General features: G+C 37.1%; 1 protein-coding gene across 7 annotated transcripts in view; it reads left to right on the forward strand.

Annotated features, from left to right (window-relative positions):
• Window positions 1-24,967, forward strand: part of Cad86C (Cadherin 86C) — a 62,159-nt gene extending 37,192 nt beyond the window's left edge. Inside the window, exons 1-13 of one of the 7 annotated variants that reach the window (XM_015170477.3) lie at window positions 2,828-3,526; window positions 13,546-14,213; window positions 14,931-15,014; window positions 15,066-15,191; window positions 15,255-15,404; window positions 15,523-15,637; window positions 18,311-18,503; window positions 19,119-20,445; window positions 20,512-20,660; window positions 21,293-21,383; window positions 21,734-21,936; window positions 21,997-22,451; window positions 22,536-24,967. In XM_015170477.3, the coding sequence (XP_015025963.1) occupies window positions 13,548-14,213; window positions 14,931-15,014; window positions 15,066-15,191; window positions 15,255-15,404; window positions 15,523-15,637; window positions 18,311-18,503; window positions 19,119-20,445; window positions 20,512-20,660; window positions 21,293-21,383; window positions 21,734-21,936; window positions 21,997-22,451; window positions 22,536-24,643 (5,667 nt within the window). In that variant the 5' untranslated portion in view covers window positions 2,828-3,526; window positions 13,546-13,547 and the 3' untranslated portion in view covers window positions 24,644-24,967. Of the gene's footprint in view, window positions 1-2,826; window positions 3,527-13,545; window positions 14,214-14,930; window positions 15,015-15,065; window positions 15,192-15,254; window positions 15,405-15,522; window positions 15,638-18,310; window positions 18,504-19,118; window positions 20,446-20,511; window positions 20,661-21,292; window positions 21,384-21,733; window positions 21,937-21,996 lie in introns of those variants that run through there. The other 6 variants (XM_015170475.3, XM_002055765.4, XM_070207413.1 and 3 more) reach the window with 6 other exon arrangements.
• Window positions 24,968-25,856: the final 889 nt, after the last annotated feature.

Genomic DNA, 25,856 nt, shown 5'->3' on the forward strand with positions numbered 1-25,856 from the left:
ATTTTAGAGGCATCAGTATGGCGTCCAAATGTGCACAAATCACAAAGGACGGATATACAGGCAACCGGACGTGGATAGATAGACTCGGTTTTTGTTGTTAAATAAAAATATGTAAACTTTTTAGAATCTTAGATGTTATCTATTGCCTTTTATATAAATTTGCACAAAACCCTTTTAACCCTTTGGCCCATATGAAAATAATTATAGCGCAAATGCATACGGGCATGGTGACAATTTAAACGGCTTGAAATCTCGCTAATTTTATAAGCTCAGGTTATTCAAGAATGCATTCGTCATTATGCGGGGAAGAAAGTGTTGCAAGTGTTTCACATGTTGATGTAACTTTCAGCTCACTAGAGGGTATATCTTAGTCGGATACTCATTTCTTAACAACTAACAACTAAACACATCCAAGACTTACTGATTTACTTAAAACAGCTCAAGTAATTAAAGTTTGGCCTTAAGTACAACCTACAGATAAGATCGCCGAGGTTGTTGTACTCAAAATGTAGTTTAGTGAACTGACGTTTTATCCCATCAACGCAGATAAGCAATAAATCGAAATGCATAAACTAGTACCAACTGTAAGAACTTACTTGCTTTTTACATCGACATATACTTGTGTTAGTATGTGTGAACTTCCAAACAGGCAATGCAATTAACCTAAATCTAAATACAATTTTTGGTTGCGTGTAAGTTGGGTAGATAACCTGTATTCTGAAGTAAATTCTCTGTTATTTAGAACATTTTATTTTCTTTTACATACCGCAAGACTACTCAAACAACATAGAGAATAACTTCAGTGCAGATATTTATTTTTATATTTACGTAATAGTTTAAATGGGTGTCAAAATTCAAACTTGTAAAAAAACACCTCTCGTGGAAATCGCGTGAGTTCAGCAATAGAATGTACTTTGCATGCTGAGCATATTAACACGATAATGCTCAACAAAATGAACGCAAGGAAAAACCGCAGCCATGATAATATTGAATTATGTAGTATACGTAATAAACTAGCGCCAGAAGTATACTAGGCTGTTCCAATTGCCAGAACTTGTACAAGAATTGTAGTTAAGAAAACATTCAAAGCAAAAGGAAAATTTTATATTATATATTTGATAACGTAGTACGAGTTGGTTTCAAATAATCAATAATTTGACCCGTTCTTCTTTTTTTTTTGTGAATATTTATTTATATATTTATACGAATACAGAATTTGTACACACAGGCTTATGACTTCACATCTTGTCGAATTCTACTCTCTTTCGAACCAAATGCAAGATTCTATAAAGATTTCAGATCCCTATCACCAATCAGTCGATCCGGAAATACTCTTAAAATATAAAATACATATCTTTAAGGCTGCATCAATAATGGTAATAATGCGTCACAAAGGTGACCATGCAAGGGTCACACGAAACCTTAACAAGGTCAGGTCGTTAACAATTAGATTATTATCACAAATACAATAAAGCAGACAGTTAACTGAATTTCTTTTACGTCCCAGCCCAGGATGAAAGCTATTTATATTGCTTGCAACTAAAAAATAAAATTGATCTGAAAGAAAAAGGCGATGACGTGGAAATATATATGTATATAAATTTGATATTGGGAATGGGAAAATATTTGAATTGCGGACATAAATCGAGCTGCTGAACAAGCATATATATTCGTTATAGGGTATAAGATGATTTAATGGGTTCAGCATATAAAAACAAGTATACCGACACGTCATTCTATCTCCTATAAAAAATGTGATCTTGTAAATCTTCGGCACAAATATATTACCCATTGCGCAAGACGATACTTAATAAAAGAAGGCTTACTTAATTTTATGGCAATGGGAGGAGATATCCAAAAAGTACTTGCCTACGGCCGATTTACATACCAAATTAAGTGTATTATTCTTACTAATAATTTTCGAGTTATGCCTTGAAACGAATGATACAAAATCGATATATTTTGATGTTGCGGAAAGGAAGAAGAGAAGACTTCAGCAATACACTATAAATTTGCCTTGCAAATACTATACAGGAATATATTTTCCATATCAAGTCTCAAGCTTTTTTAGTTTTCGCGCTAATACACACGGAAAGACAGTCGGAGAGACATGGCTATATTCCCTTAGCACGTCGTCTTTTGCCAGCTGCATACATTTGCAAAATAAAAACCCTTACCTTATGCTCAATAAGTTTACGGTGTTATTAGTTGGTCAGTTAGTTTAAAGTAATGAATGGGTTGAGTTATCCCTTAGGGTGGAAAACACGTATTCATTCTTTTAGAAATCTGAAAATAAGTTTGAACCCAATCGGACGTTCCCCATGCAACATTACTGAAAAAAAGTAAACTCTTTAGCTTTGATGTTAGGCCCAAACAGGACAAACAGTTTTTTTATATTGAGAGTGTTTGATTACAAGAGAGTAATTTCTCGTAAGACGAGTTCAATCATAAACTTTTTGTATAAAAGCTGTATAAGAACTCAGTTTAGATATGTACTAGACATATGTATGTAATATTACACTGTCGTCGTCAATATACTTGTTTTGTTGCTGCTTAAATATGTAGCTGAACGTTGGCCGGTTAAATAAAGAGAACAGAATAGAAACTGGCTCGCAAATGTGCCATCAGCAAAGAGCGCTGGTAAACGTAACAGGAAGAGCGCAATGATATTATACCAACTACTTACAAACTGATACTAGTACAGGAAAACCGGCTTTCTGTTTCTGTGTGCGATCTCTGGGCGTTCTCTTGACGAATGCGTCTCGGCTTAACTGAGACTCCATCGGCAACTGCTCAGCCAGAGCTCCAGCATGGTCTTACTGCTCGATTTACCTGCAGTACCATTTTAACAACGACGCGGAATACAACAATCAAATCGAAGTATTGCATCTATTTAATGTATAACAGAACAGGCTCGGGGTCATCGGTATAATTTTCACGATCTTTAAATTAATTAATAAATATCTTACAGTGGAGTGCAGTGAATAATGATATAAATCTCGTATATTTTAAGTACTTTGTGTAACGCAATACACATTTGTTATGTTGTCAATGCGGAATGTACCCCTTTAAAACAAGAAATTTGAGTAGAGAAATACATATAACCCATTATAAAGAGGTCTAAAGTGATGTGCTCGTTTCTTATCCAGTTTGCTTAATCTGCGAGCAGGGTCGATTTCAAGCCACTGAACCGCTAAACAAGTTACTGCCTGTCTCCATTCTACTGCTCAAGTACTTGTTACAAACGCACCATTGAGATTCTCGTACAGCATTTTAATTATGTGTTAAATTGTAAACAATTGGCGTAAAGTCAAATTGGAAGCAAGCATACCAAGCACACAATTCAGTTATAGAAACAATAATAAAAACTACACAATGTCGCAGCCTTTGCATATTTAACATTCAGATGTTGAAAAATACATAAATGTAACATTTATAACATAATATACTAGCTGCAGTAAGGAAATGACAAAGCTGGCCTGTTTTTGGACTTCAACATATCTATCATAATTCTTGCGTTTATAAGGTATTTATAACAGGCTTTATCACTTAATATTTTGATAAAAATGCACTTTAAAATTGAAATTTACTTTTGTATATAGGCGAAATAAAAAAAGGGCATGATAATCAATATTCTTAACATACAGTTCTTAGACTAGGTTCTCCAAATTTACTCGCAATCTCCTCCAAAGATAGTGCCAATACGCCTACATTCCAAGATAAATTGAAAAAATGTCTGGTCTAGTTGGTTAGATATTTGCTTTGCATTCTTATAATTACCAACAGACAACACCTAATTTGTAACAGTAGTTGCAGTCCAGTTAAAGACAATTGTATTAATCGTGTGTAAAAAAGGGGATTGGTTTTATATCTATTATCTATCTATTAAGCTTATTTAAACAACCCGGTTTTGTTGAGCAAATAGTTTTGTTATATTTGATCAAATTGCAATAATTTAAAAAAAAAAAAAAAACAACAACAACAACAACAACAATATACACTCCTTGATAAAAGTTAATGTAAATTAAATGTATCACAAGTTCAGGACAAATTATATACCTTTTATCAAAAAGCGTTAAAATTATATTTATTATAAAATTGGAACATTTAAATTTGTCCACTCCGAAATTCTATTAAAAATTCATAAGAAATAAGAAAACATATTTTCATTGATCTGACAAGCAAATTCGCTTTTATCCAACCCACAAAATGAGAATTGCCCTAGAAAATTAAATTTCTTCAAGATAATTGAAAATATATTTTATTTAACCATATGTAATTTATGTGAAAGGCGTACAAGCTAATGGGGAGAAGGGGGTTCAAAGATTAAGTGAATGAAGGTTCAATTTAAATTGTATTTCTTCTTCATACTTAGAAACTCATTTGAGACGTGATTCACACTTTTTGCCAGTCCAATTTTCCTAGGTGGAAAATGTTTGTTCCGATTTGCTTTAAACATAATTTAAAAACTCTAAGAATTTAATATATAGGTGCTTTTGATATTTTGAAAATTCCAGCTGCAACTGGATAATCATTTTCAAAGATCGGGTAAAGTTACGCGTCCGAATTCATTTCCAAGGATCATTATAAAAAATAATTTAAGACGTGTTTCGCACTTTTCGGACAATTGTCAGCTTCAGTCAGTGAGAGCAAACAGTTTTATATATAGATATATATTGCGTATTTTTATGTAGCTATGGACGCCGGCTTCATTCAGTTAAAGTAGAGAAAAACAACTCGAAATCGACCTTGTCTGACCCACTTTAGACGCCGCAGTGCCAAACTGACAGCTGCGCGGCATTTTAAAATTTATGTACGAAACTAACAAACTTATATAAGTATAACGCAAACATTTGATGTGGTACCCCATGCGTGTTGCGAGTTTTGCAATTATTTTGCTTTGGCTTGTAGAATACCGGCAAGTCAAAGCTATGCAGTACAGGCCATAAGACAACAAACATTGCCGTATTTTTCCGTTTAAAAAGAATCTCATTAATAAAAATGTACTACACCGCAGAGGGGCACAATGATAACGATAATGATTCTTTTAACGCCCAAGTTAAATTGGATTAAAGAAACAAGACATAATCAACAAAGCTCCAATGGTGTTCCCGCATTATGAAAGCCAACTACAAGAACGTAGTTCATACGCGTTCGATCAACGCATTGACATTAACAATACTTTTAGAAACAAGAACTGAAATAAAATGGGTGTAAAATATATATACGCGTATGCTGCTTAAGTCTTTTGTTTTCTAGCACGTGTAACACGTGTAACGAAAATGTTTCCCATGCATCAGCTGTGCAGCTTAAAGTAGATAGTATTGCCCAACTGCAGTTGGAAATTAAAATTTCGAGTAAAACGACCAGTCGCTAAATAAAGAACAATAACAGCACGAGCTCACATAAAGACAATCTTAATGCCTGACGCCCACAATGTTGTCGTCGTTGTCTGTATTATGGCTACGATCGTCAACATCGCCACTTCAGCAATATGGCAAGCTGGCAGTCCTGCCCCATTCTCATACAGCTCTAGCCATGGACAGCCTCAACTCGTCGTATTTGTTGCACTGACACTAAAGTGAAAATAATTTTTTAGCTTTTGAACAGAGTAATTGCGACAGACAGCGCAACGGCAAACCCTTAACCATGGCTGCAAATATATTTGCACCATAGTGCCGCCTCTGTGGCCATGCCCAATCTTATGCTTCAGGTCGAGTGCCGCCTATGCACTCGTATTCATAAGTCTCACTCTTTGTTTGGCCGTCTAGCTAGCTTCCCTCCCCCGCAGATGGCAATTTACAAAACATGTTATTGTTCAAGTATTTGAAAACCCTCGCTTTTACATATATATGACTATTTGTATACCCTGAACCCATAAATATGGTTAAAAATGGATATATATTTGGTCTGGATCAATAGCCTATCTAGCGAGCAGTCCATCTGGCCCAATCCGTCTATCTCGTCGACTATCTCGAGACTTGGAATAGTAATTGCAAGATCCATAAACTATCCTGTACTCGAAACTAGTTGTAACTTTGCAGAAATAACTGGATCACCGCAATATACAGTAATTATACTAGTATGTATTAATAGCTAGTTTAACCCATGAGTTAAATTTATAAATACTAAATTACTGTAACATTAGTCTTTGCATTTTGGTGCATTTCCTAAAACATAAATTAAATCAATTATTGTCATGTTTGCCATAACCAGCCAAAGAAAGCAGCTATATCAATAAAGTTGGGATTGAATTTGAGTATTTTGCACCTCGACGTCGATAGCTTTAGCTCCCTTGCAACCGCGGATCGGCATGCTCAACAACAAACTGCCTGTGAGTCTTGTTAAGGCTATCCAGCTGGCCCTCTGTGTCGGGTCTCGTCGCCATTGCCGCTGGCAGTCCCACGCACATTTTTATAAGTCTAGTTGATGCTTGTGCTGTTATTGTTATTGCATTCATTTGTGAGACTTTTATTTACTTTTTTTCTGCATTTCAATACAACTCGGCGGCTTGGTGGCCATTCGGCATGCATCCTCCTATGCACAGAATCGAATCGTAAAACAGTAACAGAGCAAAACAACATGACAAGCCCAGAAGTGAGAGTAATCTAGTCGTAAATGCCCGACTAAGAGATAGCCTGGACCTGGACCCAGCTCTAAACCAATTCAATCTAGCCGTAATACCCACATACTCAAAACATTTTTCTCAATCGTCGCAGCGTATTTAAGACATCAAAATATGTAGAATGAGAGAAACGTGACCCTCCCAGCCTTTATGTAAAAATAAAAAAAAAATTTTATTCGATACTTGCGCTTTAAAGGAAATTTATACAGCATCAAAAAACATTTTTACATTTTCTTCGTATGATACATGAGAAATGTCGAACTTGTAATGTTTTCAAGATTGTCTAATTCATATAGACAGACAGGTAAAGATAGTCAGATCGACTTAACTTTTCGTTCTGATCAAGAAAAAATGTGCATTATGAGCTGGGAGATACTTCCTTCTGTTCGGGAGTAACCTACCAGGAGTATATTGACATATTTATATTAATTATAATTAATAATTATCTTTGATACTTATAGACCCATCAATATGAAATTTTTAGAGCTTTAGTAAGTAAGTAAGTTTCAAATTTCAAATTGAGCTCTTGTAATTACAAGAGATAGACGCTGTCACATTAGCAGACATACTACTGAAGTTGATTGAATCAGCTCGTTGTACTGTTCTCTAGATTTTTACAAAACCATTATACCCTTTTTACCCATTTTCGGCGGATGCAGGGTATAAAAAGGAAGGGGCCAAAACGCACTCACAGGTTTTGACGAAGGGTAGAAGGCGCAGGTGATGACGCCGAAGTCTTTTTAATGCTTATCATGACTGGGAAGATGAAGCCGACGTCGGCTTTGGCACCGCATCGAATCAAGTGACTTTCTGGCCCTTGCCCAGCCCCCGTGAATGAGCCTACAGGCCAACGCGCATATTTTGCGTATTGTTTGTGCTTTTCATTTACAATCGACCGTAAAACGCAACTCAACTTGAAGTTTTTGTTAGGCGTTGTGCGTTGTTAATTATGAAGGCCCAGTAAGGAGAGAAATATATTTTATTTCTTCCACTTCGATTGTAATTAGAAATCGGTGGAAGATGCAGTTGGATGATCCGCCCAAGAGAAAACAAAAGACAACCATAAACGTAAATATACACTACGATGCGTTTTAATTATATATTTTTATACCCTTATAGTGGGTATATCAGCATAGTCTCTAGTCTCTCGTCTCTGGTCTCTCGTCTCTAGTCTCTAGTCTCTAGTCTCTAGTCTCTAGTCTCTAGTCTCTAGTCTCTAGTCTCTAGTCTCTAGTCTCTAGTCTCTAGTCTCTAGTCTCTAGTCTCTAGTCTCTAGTCTCTAGTCTCTAGTCTCTAGTCTCTAGTCTCTAGTCTCTAGTCTCTAGTCTCTAGTCTCTAGTCTCTAGTCTCTAGTCTCTAGTCTCTAGTCTCTAGTCTCTAGTCTCTAGTCTCTAGTCTCTAGTCTCTAGTCTCTAGTCTCTAGTCTCTAGTCTCTAGTCTCTAGTCTCTAGTCTCTAGTCTCTAGTCTCTAGTCTCTAGTCTCTAGTCTCTAGTCTCTAGTCTCTAGTCTCTAGTCTCTAGTCTCTAGTCTCTAGTCTCTAGTCTCTAGTCTCTAGTCTCTAGTCTCTAGTCTCTAGTCTCTAGTCTCTAGTCTCTAGTCTCTAGTCTCTAGTCTCTAGTCTCTAGTCTCTAGTCTCTAGTCTCTAGTCTCTAGTCTCTAGTCTCTAGTCTCTAGTCTTTCTCTTGCAGACAGTACATATGTCCTTACCGATCGGATCGTAACCACTATATCATATAACTTCCATAAGACGATCGATTCAATACTAGGTAATTGAATAATTAAGATATCTTACCCAAACTCGCCATTTGTAGGTTTCACTAAGCTCTCTTACACACACTTACAAAATCCTATTAATATCGGATTATTATATCAGATCTGCCATAAAAACGATAGCTGGAATAACATAATCCTATATGATAAATAGAAAAGGGAAATGTCTTCAAGGGTATTAAATCTTCGGCGTGTCGAAATATCATATTTTCTCGTTCTATAGCTAATTCGTATAGCTATTATTAGTAGGTTTAAGACACAATAATCAAAATACTCAATATTGTAAATGCATTACTTTTCTGCTTCATCTGAGTCCAGCCATTTATTATTATGCGAGCGATTTTCACGATTTCATACCAATTTCTTATTTTTGCTTCTAAAAGTTTGACTTTTTATGCCAAATACCCTCAGTATGAACACTTAAAGTAACAATATATAGGATATCCCATAGCCTAATACTCAAAATTTGAAGACCCAGACACACCCAAACCACTCCCGCAGCTGCACCAATAAAAAGTCTAAGCACACATGTACGCCATAAATATGCACATAAATATGCAGATACACACTCTGAAAAAGTAGACGGGCATAAGCCCACTGACGAGTGCCCAGACGCACTGAAAGTCGGATAGACAAAATCCAAAGACGGACTGCGCCCAACAATCCCCTGTAATAGTGAAGGCAGGAAAACATGGCCAGGCATCTAGCATGCTGAAGGACGGTCATATCACGGGAACGGGGTAAGCAAGTATGAGCGCGGTTAAATAAAAGTTGATTACGAGTCTGCGTCGCTGGCTAGTTGCCTGCCTGCCAGGCATGGCTTGCTGGTTATATGACTGGCATTGTCGTGAAGCAGATTAGTTTGCCATCGGGTTCAACTTTATTTGCAACACAAATTTTCATTCTAGTTGAATGCAACCACAGCCGGCCAAAGCTGCAAACCGAAAACAGCCAAAAGTTGCGCAGCTCACGAAGCTGCTGCATTTTCCGCATGTAGACCGCGAAGTCAGCCTAAAAATTGAACAACGCCCAAAATCTTGTTTTGCTGCAAAGTGAACTCACGATTTTTGTCGCGGTCGCGAAGCAGGCCAGACACACTACGAACAAGAAAGGACATTAATCGTACCGTGGAACCCGGCGCGATCGGGTCGAAGTTTACATACCCCTTACGGATATCATGGTTGCTGTGAACGAAACAACACACTCAACCGCTTTATCAAGTAATTTTAGTTACATGAATATGAAAATATATATATTATTACAGAGGAATTATTCAAATTTTGAAATGATTATATATTAAATAAAAAATCAATTTTAAGGGAAAACTAATGGATCTTTTTGGCATGTCTAGGCGATTATAACAGCTTTTCAGAAAATCAAAAAACAATTCTAATCTCATATTTTTTAGGGTAATAATAATAATATGTGAGTGTTTTGGGCGGGAGTGTCCGTCTAGGAGTTTTTAGTAAATTTGTAGACCATTTATATATTAAAATATACAAATATTCTAGCTCTAGCTCTTATAAGCTCGGAGATATGCTCAAAAAACAGCATATCAATATCGAATTACTTATATTTCATGGAAACGGGGCCAGCTTTCGGTGGTATCTACCAATTATCGTGTAGTCAGGGTATAAAAGTGGTGCAAAACGATTTAATATTTTCGGTAAGGGCCCTATAAGCTTTAAACTCATTTTCATAGGTACATATATACAAATTCGTGTTGACCTCATTTATAGTTTTTGCATAATCCTCAGCCTTGACTATAAAATGAAAAACTTACATATGGACAAGACAAAAAATTAAAATAAATATTACTAAACAATTAAAAGTACATACGTATATATATATATATATGCATATGTATATCAATACAACCGAATTGCTAATGAGTTTATGATGGAAATCAAAGCTTTGGGGAAATATAATTAAGGATTGACAGAAATCTTTGAGGTCCCAGGCTTTCTGACGTTTAGAAAATAATACCGAAATCATTCAGTCCGGCTGGTATTTCCGATTCGTATGTGTGTTAAGAGAAATTTAACCAATTGGCACAAATATTGTGTGCTACAATTGTTGCGCAATACGGCGGTCGCCTTAAAACCAGTAAACGGGAAAAGTTGCAGACAGGGACCAGATACATGGACTGGAACTGGGAATGAGACTAAGACTGAGACTGGCGCTTTACTTACAAATGCAGACTCACAGTACGGTGTATATAACACTGGAGCCTGTCTAAGCCAAATGCGGGCAAAACATAATATTGCAACATACTTTGCCGTAAATTCAAACGACGCAGCGCCAAATTCGAGGGTGCGAGGGTGGCCAAGCTGGTTCGCCTCGCCTCAACTCGACTCTATCCAAATCGACTGACATAACTGGTCAGCCGCATGTAGCTAGCTGCAACTAAGGACACGACGGTACCGCGCAGTGCAGCTGCACAAACTGGAAATTCGCGAATGCAACTAGCATACAAGCCAGACGGTTGATCCGACGGACAAAACCGGATTGGCAATAAGTTTGAGTTTGAAGTTTGAGCAGCATAAAACAAGACGCAAATGGAGATGCTGCGGCTATAGATGCAGTCGGCCATTTCCCAATTGTGGAGTGGTAGCGTAGTGCTTTAGAGTTGAGGGCCAATTGCCTAAGCAATCTCAGGCAAAATTTGTAATCCCCAGATGTGATACACGGTCCACACTACATGGCTTGACTTTGATTTGAATTTGGTGTCAACAAATGGAACCAGTTTACATTACTTCCGATCCAAAACATTTGGTAGATGATTCATTTAATTGCATATTGAATTAAGATATATTTCAATTTTCAATCCAAAAATTTCGGAATTATGCCAAAAGGTTTAATTTATTTGAAGATAGTTTTTTATTAACACGACCCAAAAAAAAAAAGTTGTCTAGTTCACAAGGGACAGTAGGCAACGCCAGAAAGTCATGTTATTATTACACTAACGTTATTACGTTCGTTAAAGCAAGTCAGGGGGCTCTTGTCAGGAGTGACCAACTAGGAGATTCCCTGAACCTCCCAGCGAGTTACCGACAAACATTTTAGCTTCCTTCTACACATACATAAAATCAGACATACTCACACGCACGAACGCCGCGAAGCTTTTTTCTTATTCCCACAGTATGGGAAATGCTCTTAGTTTGCTTCCGTGTTTTTTGTCAGATTTTAACAACATTTTAAGGGTATGTAATATATTGCAACCAAAATGTGAAATATTTTGCATCTGTGCATACTATACTAGAGTCTACTTACCAAATTTGGTGACTCTAACTATTAAAAGCTGAGATATACTCAAAATACAGGAACTCTTTATCGATTTTTATCTGGAATTGTCACGTTGCATTCACTATAGAAGTACTTTCTCGTTTAGAATGAGAACTATTTTCAGCTTAACTTCCACAACCTCATACTTCACAGTCATACCAAGAATTGGGGCTTAAAGAAAAAATTACAAATAAAATAGCGGCACATACACACAGCACAGCATACAGTACAACCGCAATTACAATTCTTAACATACAATTTTAAAAAAATCGCACATGTGAATGTATGAGTGTATACATAAATTCTTCTCAATTTTCGCTGGTTTCCGCAAAACTTTCCAATATGCATATATCTACACGTTTTGCTTAATAACTTCTCTGTTTTTGAACTGATTCAGATGATTTTTTGTAGAAGTTTTTACTGTGCTATAGAATATTGGTATATCTCCAAATTCATATTTGATGCTATTGATGCTGACTAAGAATGGGGTCCGTGATGCTTTCGGTTACCTGTTTCATACATACACGATATATTTACACGGTACGCTGCTAGATATATGTACATGTCAAATTTGTTGATTCTTACTTTTAAGACCAGCGAAAATTATCCAGTATGTTTAATAATGTGTGTGTACATGTATTCAGAAACTCTTGGAATTTGCGCTAGTTGCCGCAAGCAAGTGAGCAGGCAAAACACATTTTCTTTTGTGTTTATTAACCGATCTTCATGAAATTTTCAGCTGTACATCTTAGTGCACTATAAAATATTCGTGTATTCTCAAAATGACAATTTCATTTTAATTGAAGCTTTTATTGATGGGCAATACAAGTTGGGTTATTAACTTGATTTATAGCTTTGTGGTGGTAGCGAGGAGATGGTGATAGGTATAAAATGGAAGACACTTGATACATACTTATATACTATTCTAGAAACAACATATTAAGTTTGGTGACTCTAGTTCTTATTATTTAACCAAAAGGCAAGTGAACCCCGATACTGTTAAAAAAAGGCCGTAGTAGATGCCGCGAAAAGTCTCGCACGCCCAGACGAAAACCATTCGTTAACTCTGTCAATAGAAAAAGACGCTTGGAATTCACAAAATATACTGCGCAAAAAATACAATCAAGACAAATATGGTTGTGGTGGCGTCGCAACTAAGAAATAATTGAAGCAGTGATGGTCCACCACATCTTGATATTAAAAAACATTGTTTAGGCCAAGCGTGAAAAAATTTGGAGCATGGAATTCATTTTATTTTCAACAAGGCAATGATCCTAAGAATATCTCTAATATAAAGCGAATGTATTGTGCATTAAAAAAGTCACACTTACTCAAGACCTCAACCCAGAGCTCTGATTCAAATCCCATCAAGAATTGTTGGCAGATGTTGGAAAAGATAATCAGGAATTAGCAATTAATCGAAGTACAAGATAATAGAGGTGTTGAAAGAAAAGTGGAAATTGACCATCCTACACCGAAAACTTGTTTTATCCGTGCAAAATCGACTTAAGGCTGTTATTAAAAATAGAGTATAGCCTATCAAATATACATTTTTAATAAATTTATTTTTATTTGCTTTTTAAGAATAATTCCTAAATAAGTTTAAGTGTATGAAGACTATTGGAACCAGAAATTGTAGCTATTATTTATTTATAACTTCTGTTTTAGTAAACAAGCTTGGCAATAATCTTTTGCTGCATATTTATAACTGCAGTTTGATTTAATGTAGATTTTTTACTTTGATGTATATTTACTGTTTGATATATGTTTTAAATTACATTATTCAAATGTGTATTCGCTGCAATTAAGTGAACTAGAAAAATACATAACTTTTAACATAATATATCTCTGTTTTTTATAATAGCAATGGCTTCCAGCAGTAGCAACATTTTCTGCAGAAAAAGACACAACCCAACACATGCGCCGCACCGCGGTTTGAGAACCGCTGCAAGCAACACGAATTCAGATGCGAGCAAGCGAAGGCAAGAAGAATGCTACTATCATCAACCACCTACCTCCCAGCTTTACCATCAACAACGTCAGTGTCGACCAACTTTGCAATTTGGCCCATGGTTGAGCGCAATGACCGCCTATCGATTGCTGACAATCAGCATCCTAATTGGAATTCTGTGTCTACATCACGTTCACGGAGTGGATCCCAAATTCGACCCCTCTACACGCATGAAGCTAGTACTGGTGCCGGCAGACGCACAGGTCGGCTCTGTAATCTACAGATTGCGTGCAACTGACGAGGAGTTCGACTATCCATTGACCTTTGAGTTTATGGGCGATGTATCCTCTTCCACTGTCAAGGTGGAATCGCTTCCATGCACCAAGTACAATTCTGTCTGTCAAGCTAATATTGTATTGCAACGACGCCTTGAGCCAGGCCGCTTCTACGACTTTCAAGTCTCGGTTAAGGACACAAACGGTGGAACGGCCACGCAGTTGTGTTCAATTACAGCAACCAACTTTAGCACGCCCCATGACCTCATATTTCCACATAAGCCAGGCATCATCATGATACCTGAGGTGAGTAAACCTCTTAAACATCCATTGTCCTTAAATTTATATATGTATATTTATACTCATTGAAAATAAGTAAAAGGGGTATAATATTTTTGTGCAAATGTATGTAACAGCGAGAAAAAAGCATCTCTGAACCCAAAAAGTATGTATGTATATTATTGATCAGCACAACTAGCCGAGTCGATCAAGCCATGTCCATCAATTTGAACGCGTTGATCTCAGAACCCATGAGAAAAATCCGAAAATCGTTTACTTTTCCAGTTTCGAAGATATATTTTTGAAAAAGAAAGCTTTTCATACATGACCCATAGCAGCCATATCTTATTCCGAAAAAGATATCTGTAAAAACATAAATGTTTTTCAAGAAGAACTCGATTTTCGACCAATCCTTTGGCTCTCCGCCCAGCTATAGGCGGAAACCGTTGATTTCAACTAATGATTCTACATTCAATAAACTTTAAAGATATTTTCACAAAAAAAAAGTGCAGTTCAAGATAGATCTAAACTTGATATATTAGTTCACAAAATATTAACAGATTTCAATTGAGATATATATTTCAGTAAATTTAATTTGACAAAAAAATGTAAGCCCAAAAGATTTAAAATCGTGCTTAATAATTTAAAATCGTTTTAAAAAATTAAAAATTGTTGTATATAGAGTTAGGTTTATGTATATATTCGATGTATGATGACAGTTTCCCAATTTTAATTCTTTTTAAGGATGCGAAGCGAGGCACGGAACTAGATTATGTAATTTCCCGGAAGAACCCACTCTTTCAAAAGCCAGTCTACCTCGAGCTATGGGTGAGTAATATTGAGAGCATGAAAAAACATATTTAAATTGTTTAACTTCAGGGTTCGCCTTTATTTGCTATAAGACAAAAAATTATATCAGCTGAGACAACGGAAGGAACAGTTTTCCTTTTAGGACCTTTGGATTTTGAGAAGCAAGCTATGTACCACTTAACAATTCTTGCTAATGTACGTCATTTAGGGTTATGTGAAAGCTTGTGATGTATAACAACAAATTATTGTTCCACTTAGGATGCATATGCCGAGCCTGGTCAAGATGGACGAAATATTGCAGGAATAGAAATTGTTGTTATTGTACAAGATGTACAAGATCAACCGCCTGTGTTTACTATGGCACCGCCCGTTACAAAATTACAGCCCGGTATTCTGCCTGGTGATAAGGTGATTTATATTTTATGCAATCTATAATCTCAGTCGAAGACAAAAGTTAGGCTGCTTATTTGTGACTATATATAATAATAATAAAATAAATTGTATTCTAATATATCGTATTTCTAAGATATTGCAAGTTCATGCGGAGGACGGTGATAAGGGCAATCCACGGGAAGTACGATATGGTTTAGTTTCTGAAAACAATCCTTTTACTTCTTTTTTCGATATCAACGACACAAGCGGTAAGTGCGATAAAAAATTATATACTACAATTATAGTACAATACAAATAAAACTAAACTAAGCAACTTACCCTTTCCCAAATATTAAAGTGCTCTAATATGTAGGTCTCGATCAGAAAGCACCCTGTAGCCTATGCCGGTCCATCTTTACAAAATATTGAACCCTCTTCTGTAACTACACAAATACATTTCTTAACAAAATCAAACACTTTATACAGCGGCTCTGTCTCTTCTATGAGAATTGCAGTCTTGCATATGAATGTATGTGCTTCCGTGTGTTCAATTCGGTCATTATGAAAATTATTGAACCCAAATAGGGCACCCAACTGGTTGTATATTGTATTTCATTTGTAGAGAACATGGGATCATAAAAAAGCTGAATATTTTAGAGCCAGTGCGAGTGCACTGACAAAATGTCGGTACCTCTTCATATAAATTTATTGTCACAGATGTGTTTAGATCGGCAAAGTTGTATACATTCTTTATAGAGACGGATATACTTCCTTCTGTCTGTTAAATATATATTTGAAAGAAAATGGTATACCCATTTAGCCATTTTCAATAGTGGCATAATTTATATTTCTAGTCTACATACTTATACAGCGGTGCTTAGGCGCTGCTAATGAATGCGCTAGGTACTAAGATATATGTATATTAAAAGTGACTATTGCTGCCAGTTGTATGCAATTGTAAAAAACGGTGTTATTCTTTTTAACGATTTTGTGCAGAGCATATAAAAACAACAATGCAACAACATAAAAAAGATATTAACATAACTACCAGCAATCGAACGGGTAAGCTTCAATCCGGTCCGTCGTTAGACTCGTTAGATGGCAAAGCTCATCTTCAATGTACGTTGTGACCAAGTTCTAGCTCTCAGCAACGACTTTGCCCTTAGCTGCTCAACGTCACAATCAAGCCGCAATGATTGCGCTTAAGCTTCCTTGTATCGTGCTTGTCTGGTTCATTACCAGTTTGATGGCAATGACTCTGGGCCAGGCTGAGGAGTTTCTTTAGCCGTCCTTTGCGCAACCGGATCTGTGTACGTGTGTATCTGTTGGCTTACGTTTGGGGGCAGTCTTTGTTTTTGCAAAAATTGGCAGAATTCTCGATGAGGCAAAACGCATTTCGGCAAACACATAGGAATTTAGTTTCGTAGAATGCATCTGCACATATTGTATTTCAATTCAAGTAATAATATGGCTCTAATCGAGATGAACCGACTTGCAAACGCCCTAAACTGCTTCCATCTTAACTTATTTGCATCAAACGCGAATGCTCCATCAATTTAACCAAAAATCGATAGATTAAAGCTTTCGAGTTTCGCACTAATCACCATAGCAAATGCTATTGCAAATATATGGCTTAAGGTTACGCAGCTGCTTCGTTATTTCTGAAAGTGGTGAACAAATCTTAAGATACCGAAAATGGTTCTATACGAAATCTTGATTTTCGATTGATTCTTTCTATGGAGCTATATAATTTAATTATAAGAGCTTGATTATATATAGGAAGCAGAGTGAAACCAATAAATGCTAAGTATTATTTATTTTATTTTATGGAATACCCAAAACATAAAATATATACTTGTATGCTATTAGGAGGACCAACGGTATCAGGACTTGAGCTACATAATATTACACCCAATCAACTCGATTCGATTTGGCTATTGATGCAGAGCAAAAATGTTTATACTTTATACATTATACTCGCTACTCAATAGGTCGGTCCCGATTAAACATAGAAAACACATCCCCGGTTATGTAGCGGCGACTGCTCACTCATGACGTCCTAAGATCTGTTTCGACCCATTTAAAAGCTTGAGTAAAAATTTCAGCTTCTTAGCTCTGACGGCTTGGACTGTGCGTTAGTCTCCGTTTATTTAGTCACTCGGGAAAAACTCATTTATATAAGTGTATAGATAACTTTGATATACATAAATGCATAAAGAAAACGAGACGAATGCAAAAAGCAATAAATATTCTCAAGGCATCGTATGATTACTTTCTGTTTCCTTTGTTTTTTTTGCTAAGCAATTCCAAGCCAAGCAAAAAGTGGGCATAATCGTTGGCAACTCACATCGACCTAGTCAGTTTATACAAGAATTGTATTTTTTTTTTCTGTGCTAATACTAATTTCTTCTCAGGGCTGTCAGGCTTAAGTTCTTCTGCGCTCTTGGGATTTTAGCCATAAGGGGCTCTTCTAAAATAATGACAAAGTATAAAAAAAGTGTTCTTATTTTTTCCAAGGCATCATTTTTATTTTTTGCCAAAGCATAAATATTGCATTTTTTAACGAAGTGTAATAATCTATACTCTTTCCTTCAGGCTATTTAGGCTATTTTTAATTAAAAAAGATTACAACTACCACAAGCATATTTAATTTGACTTTAAACAATGTCTCATTTTGGGAAGCCAGCCGTTACCCTTGTATTGATGAGATTCGGCAATGCCTAGTTTGTTCCAAAAATTTGTTCATTAAGCAACTTAATTTTTGACCAGTCGGTCAAATGTTGGAATATAATATAGTGGTCTGATGTCTGCTTTTACGACTTGTGTATTTGATGGCAAAAACGAGACCCTCAACAATCGTTAAAAAAATCAATCGCCAAAAACGATTGAAGCTTCTTTAAAACTATTATTTTAATTTCGACGTAAATTCTATATCTTTCTAGGTGAAATTTTTTTGATGCGACCACTGGAAGATATTGTGGCAATCACACATGTGGGCGATCCCGTTTTGCTCACCGTAATTGCGGAAGAAGTTAAAGTTGGTCGTGACGAACCTCCAGCAATGGCTTCCACAGTGCAATTAGCGTTCTTTCTGCCGGACCGTACCAACTCACCTCCTTACTTCGAGAACGATTAGTAAGTAACAAAAACAGATATAGTAGGAAAGAGTGCTCTAGTCGGGTGCCCCTCTGGCCAGGAAATACGCTGAGATGCACCCCGCGCCAAACAACAACATTTTAGCTTTTTTCTACACGTACATAAGCACAGTCAGTCTTACACACACGAACGCACAATCACACTATGGGAAATGTTTCTAAGATTTACTTCAGTGCTCATTATCCGATCTTTATGAAATTTTCAGGGCAAGTAAATGCCTCTTCTCTATTTTTGTAGTGAACGAAGGAAGGCATCAAAAGTGAAATGTTCTGTCCAGAGTCTATTTCCAAAACTGTAGCTCATGGTTTCCGAAAGGGCTGTTGATGCTGACCAAGTTGGTACACACTTTAAAGGGTCAAAGTTGATTCCTTTCACAGCCGAAAAATGTTTACCATGCATCTTAAAATATTGTGCTATTTTGCCCAATGTATAGACACTCTTCAGAAAATTGAAACAATGGTCGCATAATTTTATTCAAGATGTGTTTAGGGCTCACGGTATGAATGAGTATACAAGTATATTTGATGTTTTTATATGTTCATTTGTATCACTTATATCTTTCTCATATGGTGATCATCCTCCCTGTACTTCTAGTTACGTCTCGAGGGTGGATGAAAATGCCCTGCAAGGTACAGCGCTATCGTTCGTGGATCCATATGTACCACGAGTGTATGACGACGATACTGGCAAAAATGGAGTCTTCTCACTGACATTACTAAATAATAACGGCACCTTTGAGATCACACCAAATGTAGCCGAGCGTAGCGCATCGTTTCTCATCAGAGTAAGGGACAATTCTTGGTTGGATTACGAGCAAAGGCAATCGGTTCAGTTTAGTATACTCGCACAGGAGCTGGGACCAGCTACTAATTTATCGGCAATGGTGAAAGTCACTGTATATATCAACGACGTTAACGACAATACGCCGGTTTTCGATCAGCCGAGCTACACGGTGGAACTCCCAGAAAACATGACAGTGGGCACAAAAGTCGTGCAGGTTCATGCAGGAGACTTGGATTCGGGTTTGGGTGGAAAGGTGCGCTATACTGCTATTTTGGGATATCTAAATACCTCTCTCAATCTGGATGCGGAAAATGGATTAATCACAGTTGCAACCAATACACACGGCTTTGATCGCGAAATAATGCCTGAGTATCACTTGTATGTGGAGGCCCGGGACATGGATGGTATTGGCAATCGGGTACAAGTTCCGCTCATAATCAAGCTCATTGACGTAAACGATGAGGTACCCATCTTTGACAAGGATTTATACGAGTTTATACTGGCAACCGACCTACTAGGTTTTACGACCAGCGCTGTCATACATGCCACTGACAAGGATGCTACAGCGCCAAACAATGAAGTGCGATATGAACTAATCAATGGCAACTATGAAAATAATTTTGTTTTGAATAAGCTGACGGGCGAGTTGACAGTCCGAGAAAAGGTCCATCTTCGCTCGAAAAAGCATATCGATCAGCGAGGACGCCGAGATGTACATACCATGCCACTATCCGACGATGAGAGCGATTTATTTATTCTGACCGCTAGAGCCTACGATCTAGGAGTGCCAGTGCGTTTTTCGACCACGACAATACGCATCTATCCACCAGAGAGCAGAAAGCGCATTGTGACATTTGTAATACCAGGTCTTAAGCTGGACAAGCGCCAAACAGAGGAAACGCTATCTGCAATAACGGGAGGCAAGGTGCTTATTCACGAGATTCGACCCCTCAGACCCGATGAGCCTGGTGCAAAAGACATACTCGACGGTAATCCAAACATCAAAGAGCGAAGTGTGGTCACCGCAACGGTGCTCTATGACAGGGCATCAGTAGTTGATATCTCGCAAATACAACAGCGGCTCTCGCAGCATAATAACTCTTACACAATCATGCCACAAGACACAGCCGAAACAGCCGTAAGTTATCGTTATTAAAAACTAAATCATATTATGGAACAATTGATGACTAGTGTGCGTTAATAGAATCTCACTCCCTTGCAGACGCAGTATAAGGCTGAAAATAAAGTTTTATTTTGGCTTCTTATACTACTGGCCACGTTGGTTGCCCTCACGATCTTGATCTTACTGCTTTGCTGTATATGCTCGTGGTGCCCTCTATATAATGCAACTACGTAAGTAACATAGGGGAAATCGTGCTCACCTAGAGCATTACAAGATGTTCTATATTTTCAACCCTTGCTTCTTGGATCGGTAACTTAGTCTCGGTATTTAGTTCGACACTGGAGAGGATACCGTTGAAAGCTATACGAAAAATGCCAAATCGCTTTATAAACTACCTAACACAATTGTCATTTAAAGTTGTGTGCAATAAACTCGAAATCAAGCCACAAACTTCAACATAGATTTTATACAAATTTAAATTTTTTGCCTATGGTATGCCTAATTTAATATAATTTAAAAAACAACAACCGTATATAACTCAGCGTATAGGTTAAAAAATCGCCAACACTGTCAAGCACACAAAATAAATAAGTATTTTGTGCCTTTGATTCATGTCACCGATAATACTTCCGCACAGGTGATAATTTCAACTTTAACGTAAACCTTTTATATTAAGACTTAAACAAGCAGGCTAATCGCTCAACAAATGCATACAATTCCCAAAAATATTCACTCAGTATCGTACCAAAGACTAAGTACAGAATTCAATGTAGTGAGGAAGAGAATACCTCTTTAAAGTTCATATCATTATCCTAAGACACATTACTCATCTCATATTTAATTGTTTATTCTTCTCTTGTAGCAAAAGAATAGTTAATATCAGTAAAACTGAAGACGATGTACATCTAGTGCATAGAGAAATGGCAAATGGAAAACATACAAAATCTGTTCAGGTAGATTTGATCGATTTCAAATAACACAGTACTTAGAATTTCGAAATGTAGAAAGCATCAAACACGCTTGCAAAGTGGCAATTTCGTTAGTTAACTTATTCTTTAGTTTCCAACAATATTTCCATTATTACTCACACCACAAATTCCCAAAATTGTAACACTTTTAACAACTCGTACTTACAATTTACTATGGCTCTGCAATCACATCATATTAACACTGCTTGAATTTATTTTTTCCTTCTTACTCACTTTCTTAAACGATTGAAGTTGATTGCATTTGAAAGACTTTCTTTAAAATGGAAGATATAAGCAAAGTGATTCTATATACTGAAATAACCATCAAATTACAGGTCGCCGAGTGGATGGGAAGACGGGAGGCTTGGTCAGCGGATAAACCATCAAATACACGAACGAAGCCTACCCGCTGGGAATTCCGCGATGGACGTGAACAGCCTGAAAACATAGAAACGCAACAGTCCATTATTAATAACGACCGCGAGGCAGTTCGGCGTGCAGAATCCGCGGAATATCAACAAAGACGCGTCCGCATTAAGTACTGCCCTATATCTGATATACTTGTTTAATGGAATTACCAATGTATGTTTTTTTGTAGAAATAGCCACACAACCAAAGACGACACACATCATAGTTTCCATGACTCTAGAACTAATTTAATAAACGATCGTGACGTTTACATTGAAGACGTAATGGATGATCACCACCTAGTTGAAATAAAAGAAAACTTTTCTCGTGGCAAAGAGAACAGACCTCAGGATAATGGTCGCTTGAAAAACTACGACTCGGAAGCTAGACAAATAGACGATGATTCTATACGAAGGCACGAAATAGACCGTGGAAGCGACGTCGACTTTAATACTGCACAAAATAGTCTCAAGAATAAGCGCGAACTTTTTATAAAAGACGGAAATGTTGAGATTTTACAGCTTATGACAAGAGATAAGACTCGAGACGATACTGTATTGGATGACGACAATATCTACGTAAATGTTCCAGTGAAGTCGTCAATAAACCTTTCTCATCCACAATTATTAATGGTGGACAACACGGGTAAGGAGATTCTAATGAGAAGATTTATTGAAGAGCAGCCCGATGGAAAGCAGATAATACGTGAACACTATCATATTGTCCCAGGTGCAACATATATTCAGTCAATGCCAAACGAAATACAACAAGGATCAACACTCAAGGGCGATACATTTCCCTTGGGTAAATCGGGACCAAATAGTGTTGTCTACTCCCAAACGGAACCTGAAGTAAAAGTTATACATACCCAGTCTGTTCAGGGTGCTGAGGAAATATCCCAGCTCCAACCTGTTTTATCAAATCAATCACTTACACATGAGCTGGAGCACTCGCTTAAGCAACAGAATGCGCTCTTGCGACAAATATTGCTTGAAAAGGAAAAACTAGAAACTAGATACAGCCGGCAGGAAATAATTTTAGAAACACAAAGTCTTCCGGGCCAATCAATGGCTATAGGAACACAAACCGACTGCGACGCTGGTACTCAAACTGAGCCTGCTTATGGCTCCATTGAAAAACAATTGGTAAATTCACATTACAAAGTGGGCTCTACTCGCCGTCGAGCACGTAGCGAAAATGACGATTCAATGTCCGAGGATGAATACAAATATGTGCGTTTTAGTCCACCAAATAGCCCCGAAGGCGTCTATTGGATAAAGCGTCATCACCCCAGAAGGCGTCTAAGGCTACGCGGCAACTCACAACCTCGAAATAGAATTGTTTTGGTTGAAGAGGTGAAGCACAAAATCCGCACCCCTATAAAGGAGGAAGAAGAAATATATGAGAAAATGAGACGTGTACCACCTAAAAAGCCACTTCGCGAAACAAAAACAAGTATTTTGCGTAAGCAGTTGAGCAATGAAAATCGAAGGATTGAGGTTGACGAGCACAATGAATCTAATAGAAAGTACAAATCAGAAGCACTAAGCCGAGAGATACTTATGGAAATATCGGACTCTCTAGATGAATTCGGAAGTCCAAGAGAGCATAGAAGAGGTCAACAGTTATATGACAACTTGGATGACGAAAACGATACTGAATACTCAATTGATTCAGATGAGAATGAAATTGTAATTAGAACAAATGAAAGCTCATCTGGCTGTGCGCATCAACAAAATATTTACGCTAAAAAGTCAAGAGATCCAGAGCTTAATGAACTACAAATTAAGAATTCACACCAAAGTAAATCCATAAACATTTCGCCATCGGAGTCACGAGAAATCCAACCAGAGGCTAGGCCAAGACTTTCACGCAGAGACAGTTCTAAGCGCAGCCATATTTCCCGAAAGCAAACATCTTCGGAGCCACCGCATAACCGAGCTTCAATTTCAAAGTCTGAAATGCATTTGAGCGGAAATGACAGAAGCCGCGTTACCAATTCAATTGAAATGAGTGGTTTGAAACGTTCCTTAAATGATCGATTTTATCAAAGTGAAACAGAATTAGCCGGTCACAATGAAACCACTTCACGAAATGTGCCTAAATATATGGAATGGTATTACAGTAGGAAGAAGCCCTCTTTAAGCGGGCGCACTTCTACGGAGTCGTCCAAATCGCAGTTGTCAGCCAAAAAGAAAAATGTTGCCCCAGAGAAACGTGTGACGAAAACGCGAATGCACTCAAAGTCGGAGGATCAAGCACAAAATGATGCTGAAGGGATATTTAAACCGGAACCCGCACCTCGACGATCTCCACCAAAAGGCAGTCGGCTGCTCAAAGAGGATAGAGATTTAAATAAGCAACACAAGCCCAAAACAGAGACTGATACCAACCATCCGCTCTTACAGCACTCTGAACATCGTTTCGAACGTGAAAACGCTCCGGACGTGCCACCTCCTCCCACCAAGTTGCCACACTATATGTATCCAGAAACTCCGCCCCATGCGACATCAACGGAAAAAGATCAACTATCCCAGAGGCACAAGCCGAAACCGTCGCCCATAAAAGAGAACGAAGTAAAGTTAACAAAATCAAAGATAAATCTTTATATAGAAGATCAAAATGCTGTACACCTCCCTTCTCATGCTCAAAAGCAGCTGAATGCATCTACTCTGGAAGATGACCACGACTCGGGCATTGCCATGAACTCTCTAATGAATAGTATGGGCCGTAGGAATCCAATAGCCAAAAAGAAAAGTGTTTTCTCAATTGCATATGACGATGTTAGCCGCGTTAAGAAAATGCCATCAGGTGGAGAGTCTCCACAATATTCATAATGCTAACTTTATGAAACATTTTAAAGTAATCAATATATGTATGTGATAGCCTCCAAGGCTTTTTATCTTTGAAGCAACAAATCGTTTTACGATTTATCGCAAGCCACTACGCGCCTTAAAAATATACTTTCATACTATTTATATTATGTATTATTTATTCATAAGGTATATGAGGAACTTGCAATTTGTTTTACTCTACGAATTACATCTAAATACATTAATAACACCGAGTGACAACTATTTTATTAGTTGTCTTATGCATAAAAACCACAATGTAATGTCAAGAGTTTTTTGCTAATAATTAAATTTAAAATGTTAATAGTATTATTAGGCGATTTCACTTTATCACTCTAAGGATTACAGTTATGATATTTATTTGTCATAACTTAACTCTAAGATTTTATCATTTTATTTTGTTCCTATTTTTGTACTCTTTGTGGTTATTTATTGGTTAACAATATAGCCTAACAAATATGACCTTTGGTAGGGTAGAGTTGATCGTTTCTTTTTAACAACAAGTAAGAGGTTCTAGTCGGGAGCTCCCGACTAGGGAATACCCTGAACCCTCTTAATCCAACACCAAATGCAGCTCGCGCTACGCGCTCGTTGGTAATAATAAAGATAAATAAAATAATAAAATCCTTTTGCAGGATTCGAACTCGGAACTTATCGCATTACTTCGTGCCGACTCTACCCAACAGCCACACCAATAATTGACTCTTATTGAGGAAAAAAAAGAATCGAATTAAAATATCAGCACAGAAAAAAATACAATCGAAATTATGTGTGTATACTGGCGATAGGTATAAAATGAAAGATAATTAATACTAGAAGTGTACTAGAGGCACTGGCTCATCAATTATCCAAGTTGTATAAAAACAAAGAGGATTTCGATATCAATTTTCTAGCGATTGCTTGGAAACTGAGTAAGCTATCGACTATCGGAAACAAACTCGGCTGTTGATACTGATCAAGAATATATATACTGTTACATACATTTTTACAAAAGCAATATACTCTTTTTACTCATTTTTAATGGGTGCAGGGTATAAAGATATCAGAAGATATAATGCAGATTGTAAGGATGCTATAAAATAAGATTAAATTACACTAGAGTACCACAGAAAATGAGCTTTATGTACATGGAAGGACTTTCATGACAAAAACTGAACATAGACCGTTAGTATTGTTTAATAAATCTTAAAACCAACAA

This window comes from Drosophila virilis, chromosome 2, assembly GCF_030788295.1.
Source record: "Drosophila virilis strain 15010-1051.87 chromosome 2, Dvir_AGI_RSII-ME, whole genome shotgun sequence".
Lineage (NCBI taxonomy): Eukaryota > Metazoa > Arthropoda > Insecta > Diptera > Drosophilidae > Drosophila > Drosophila virilis.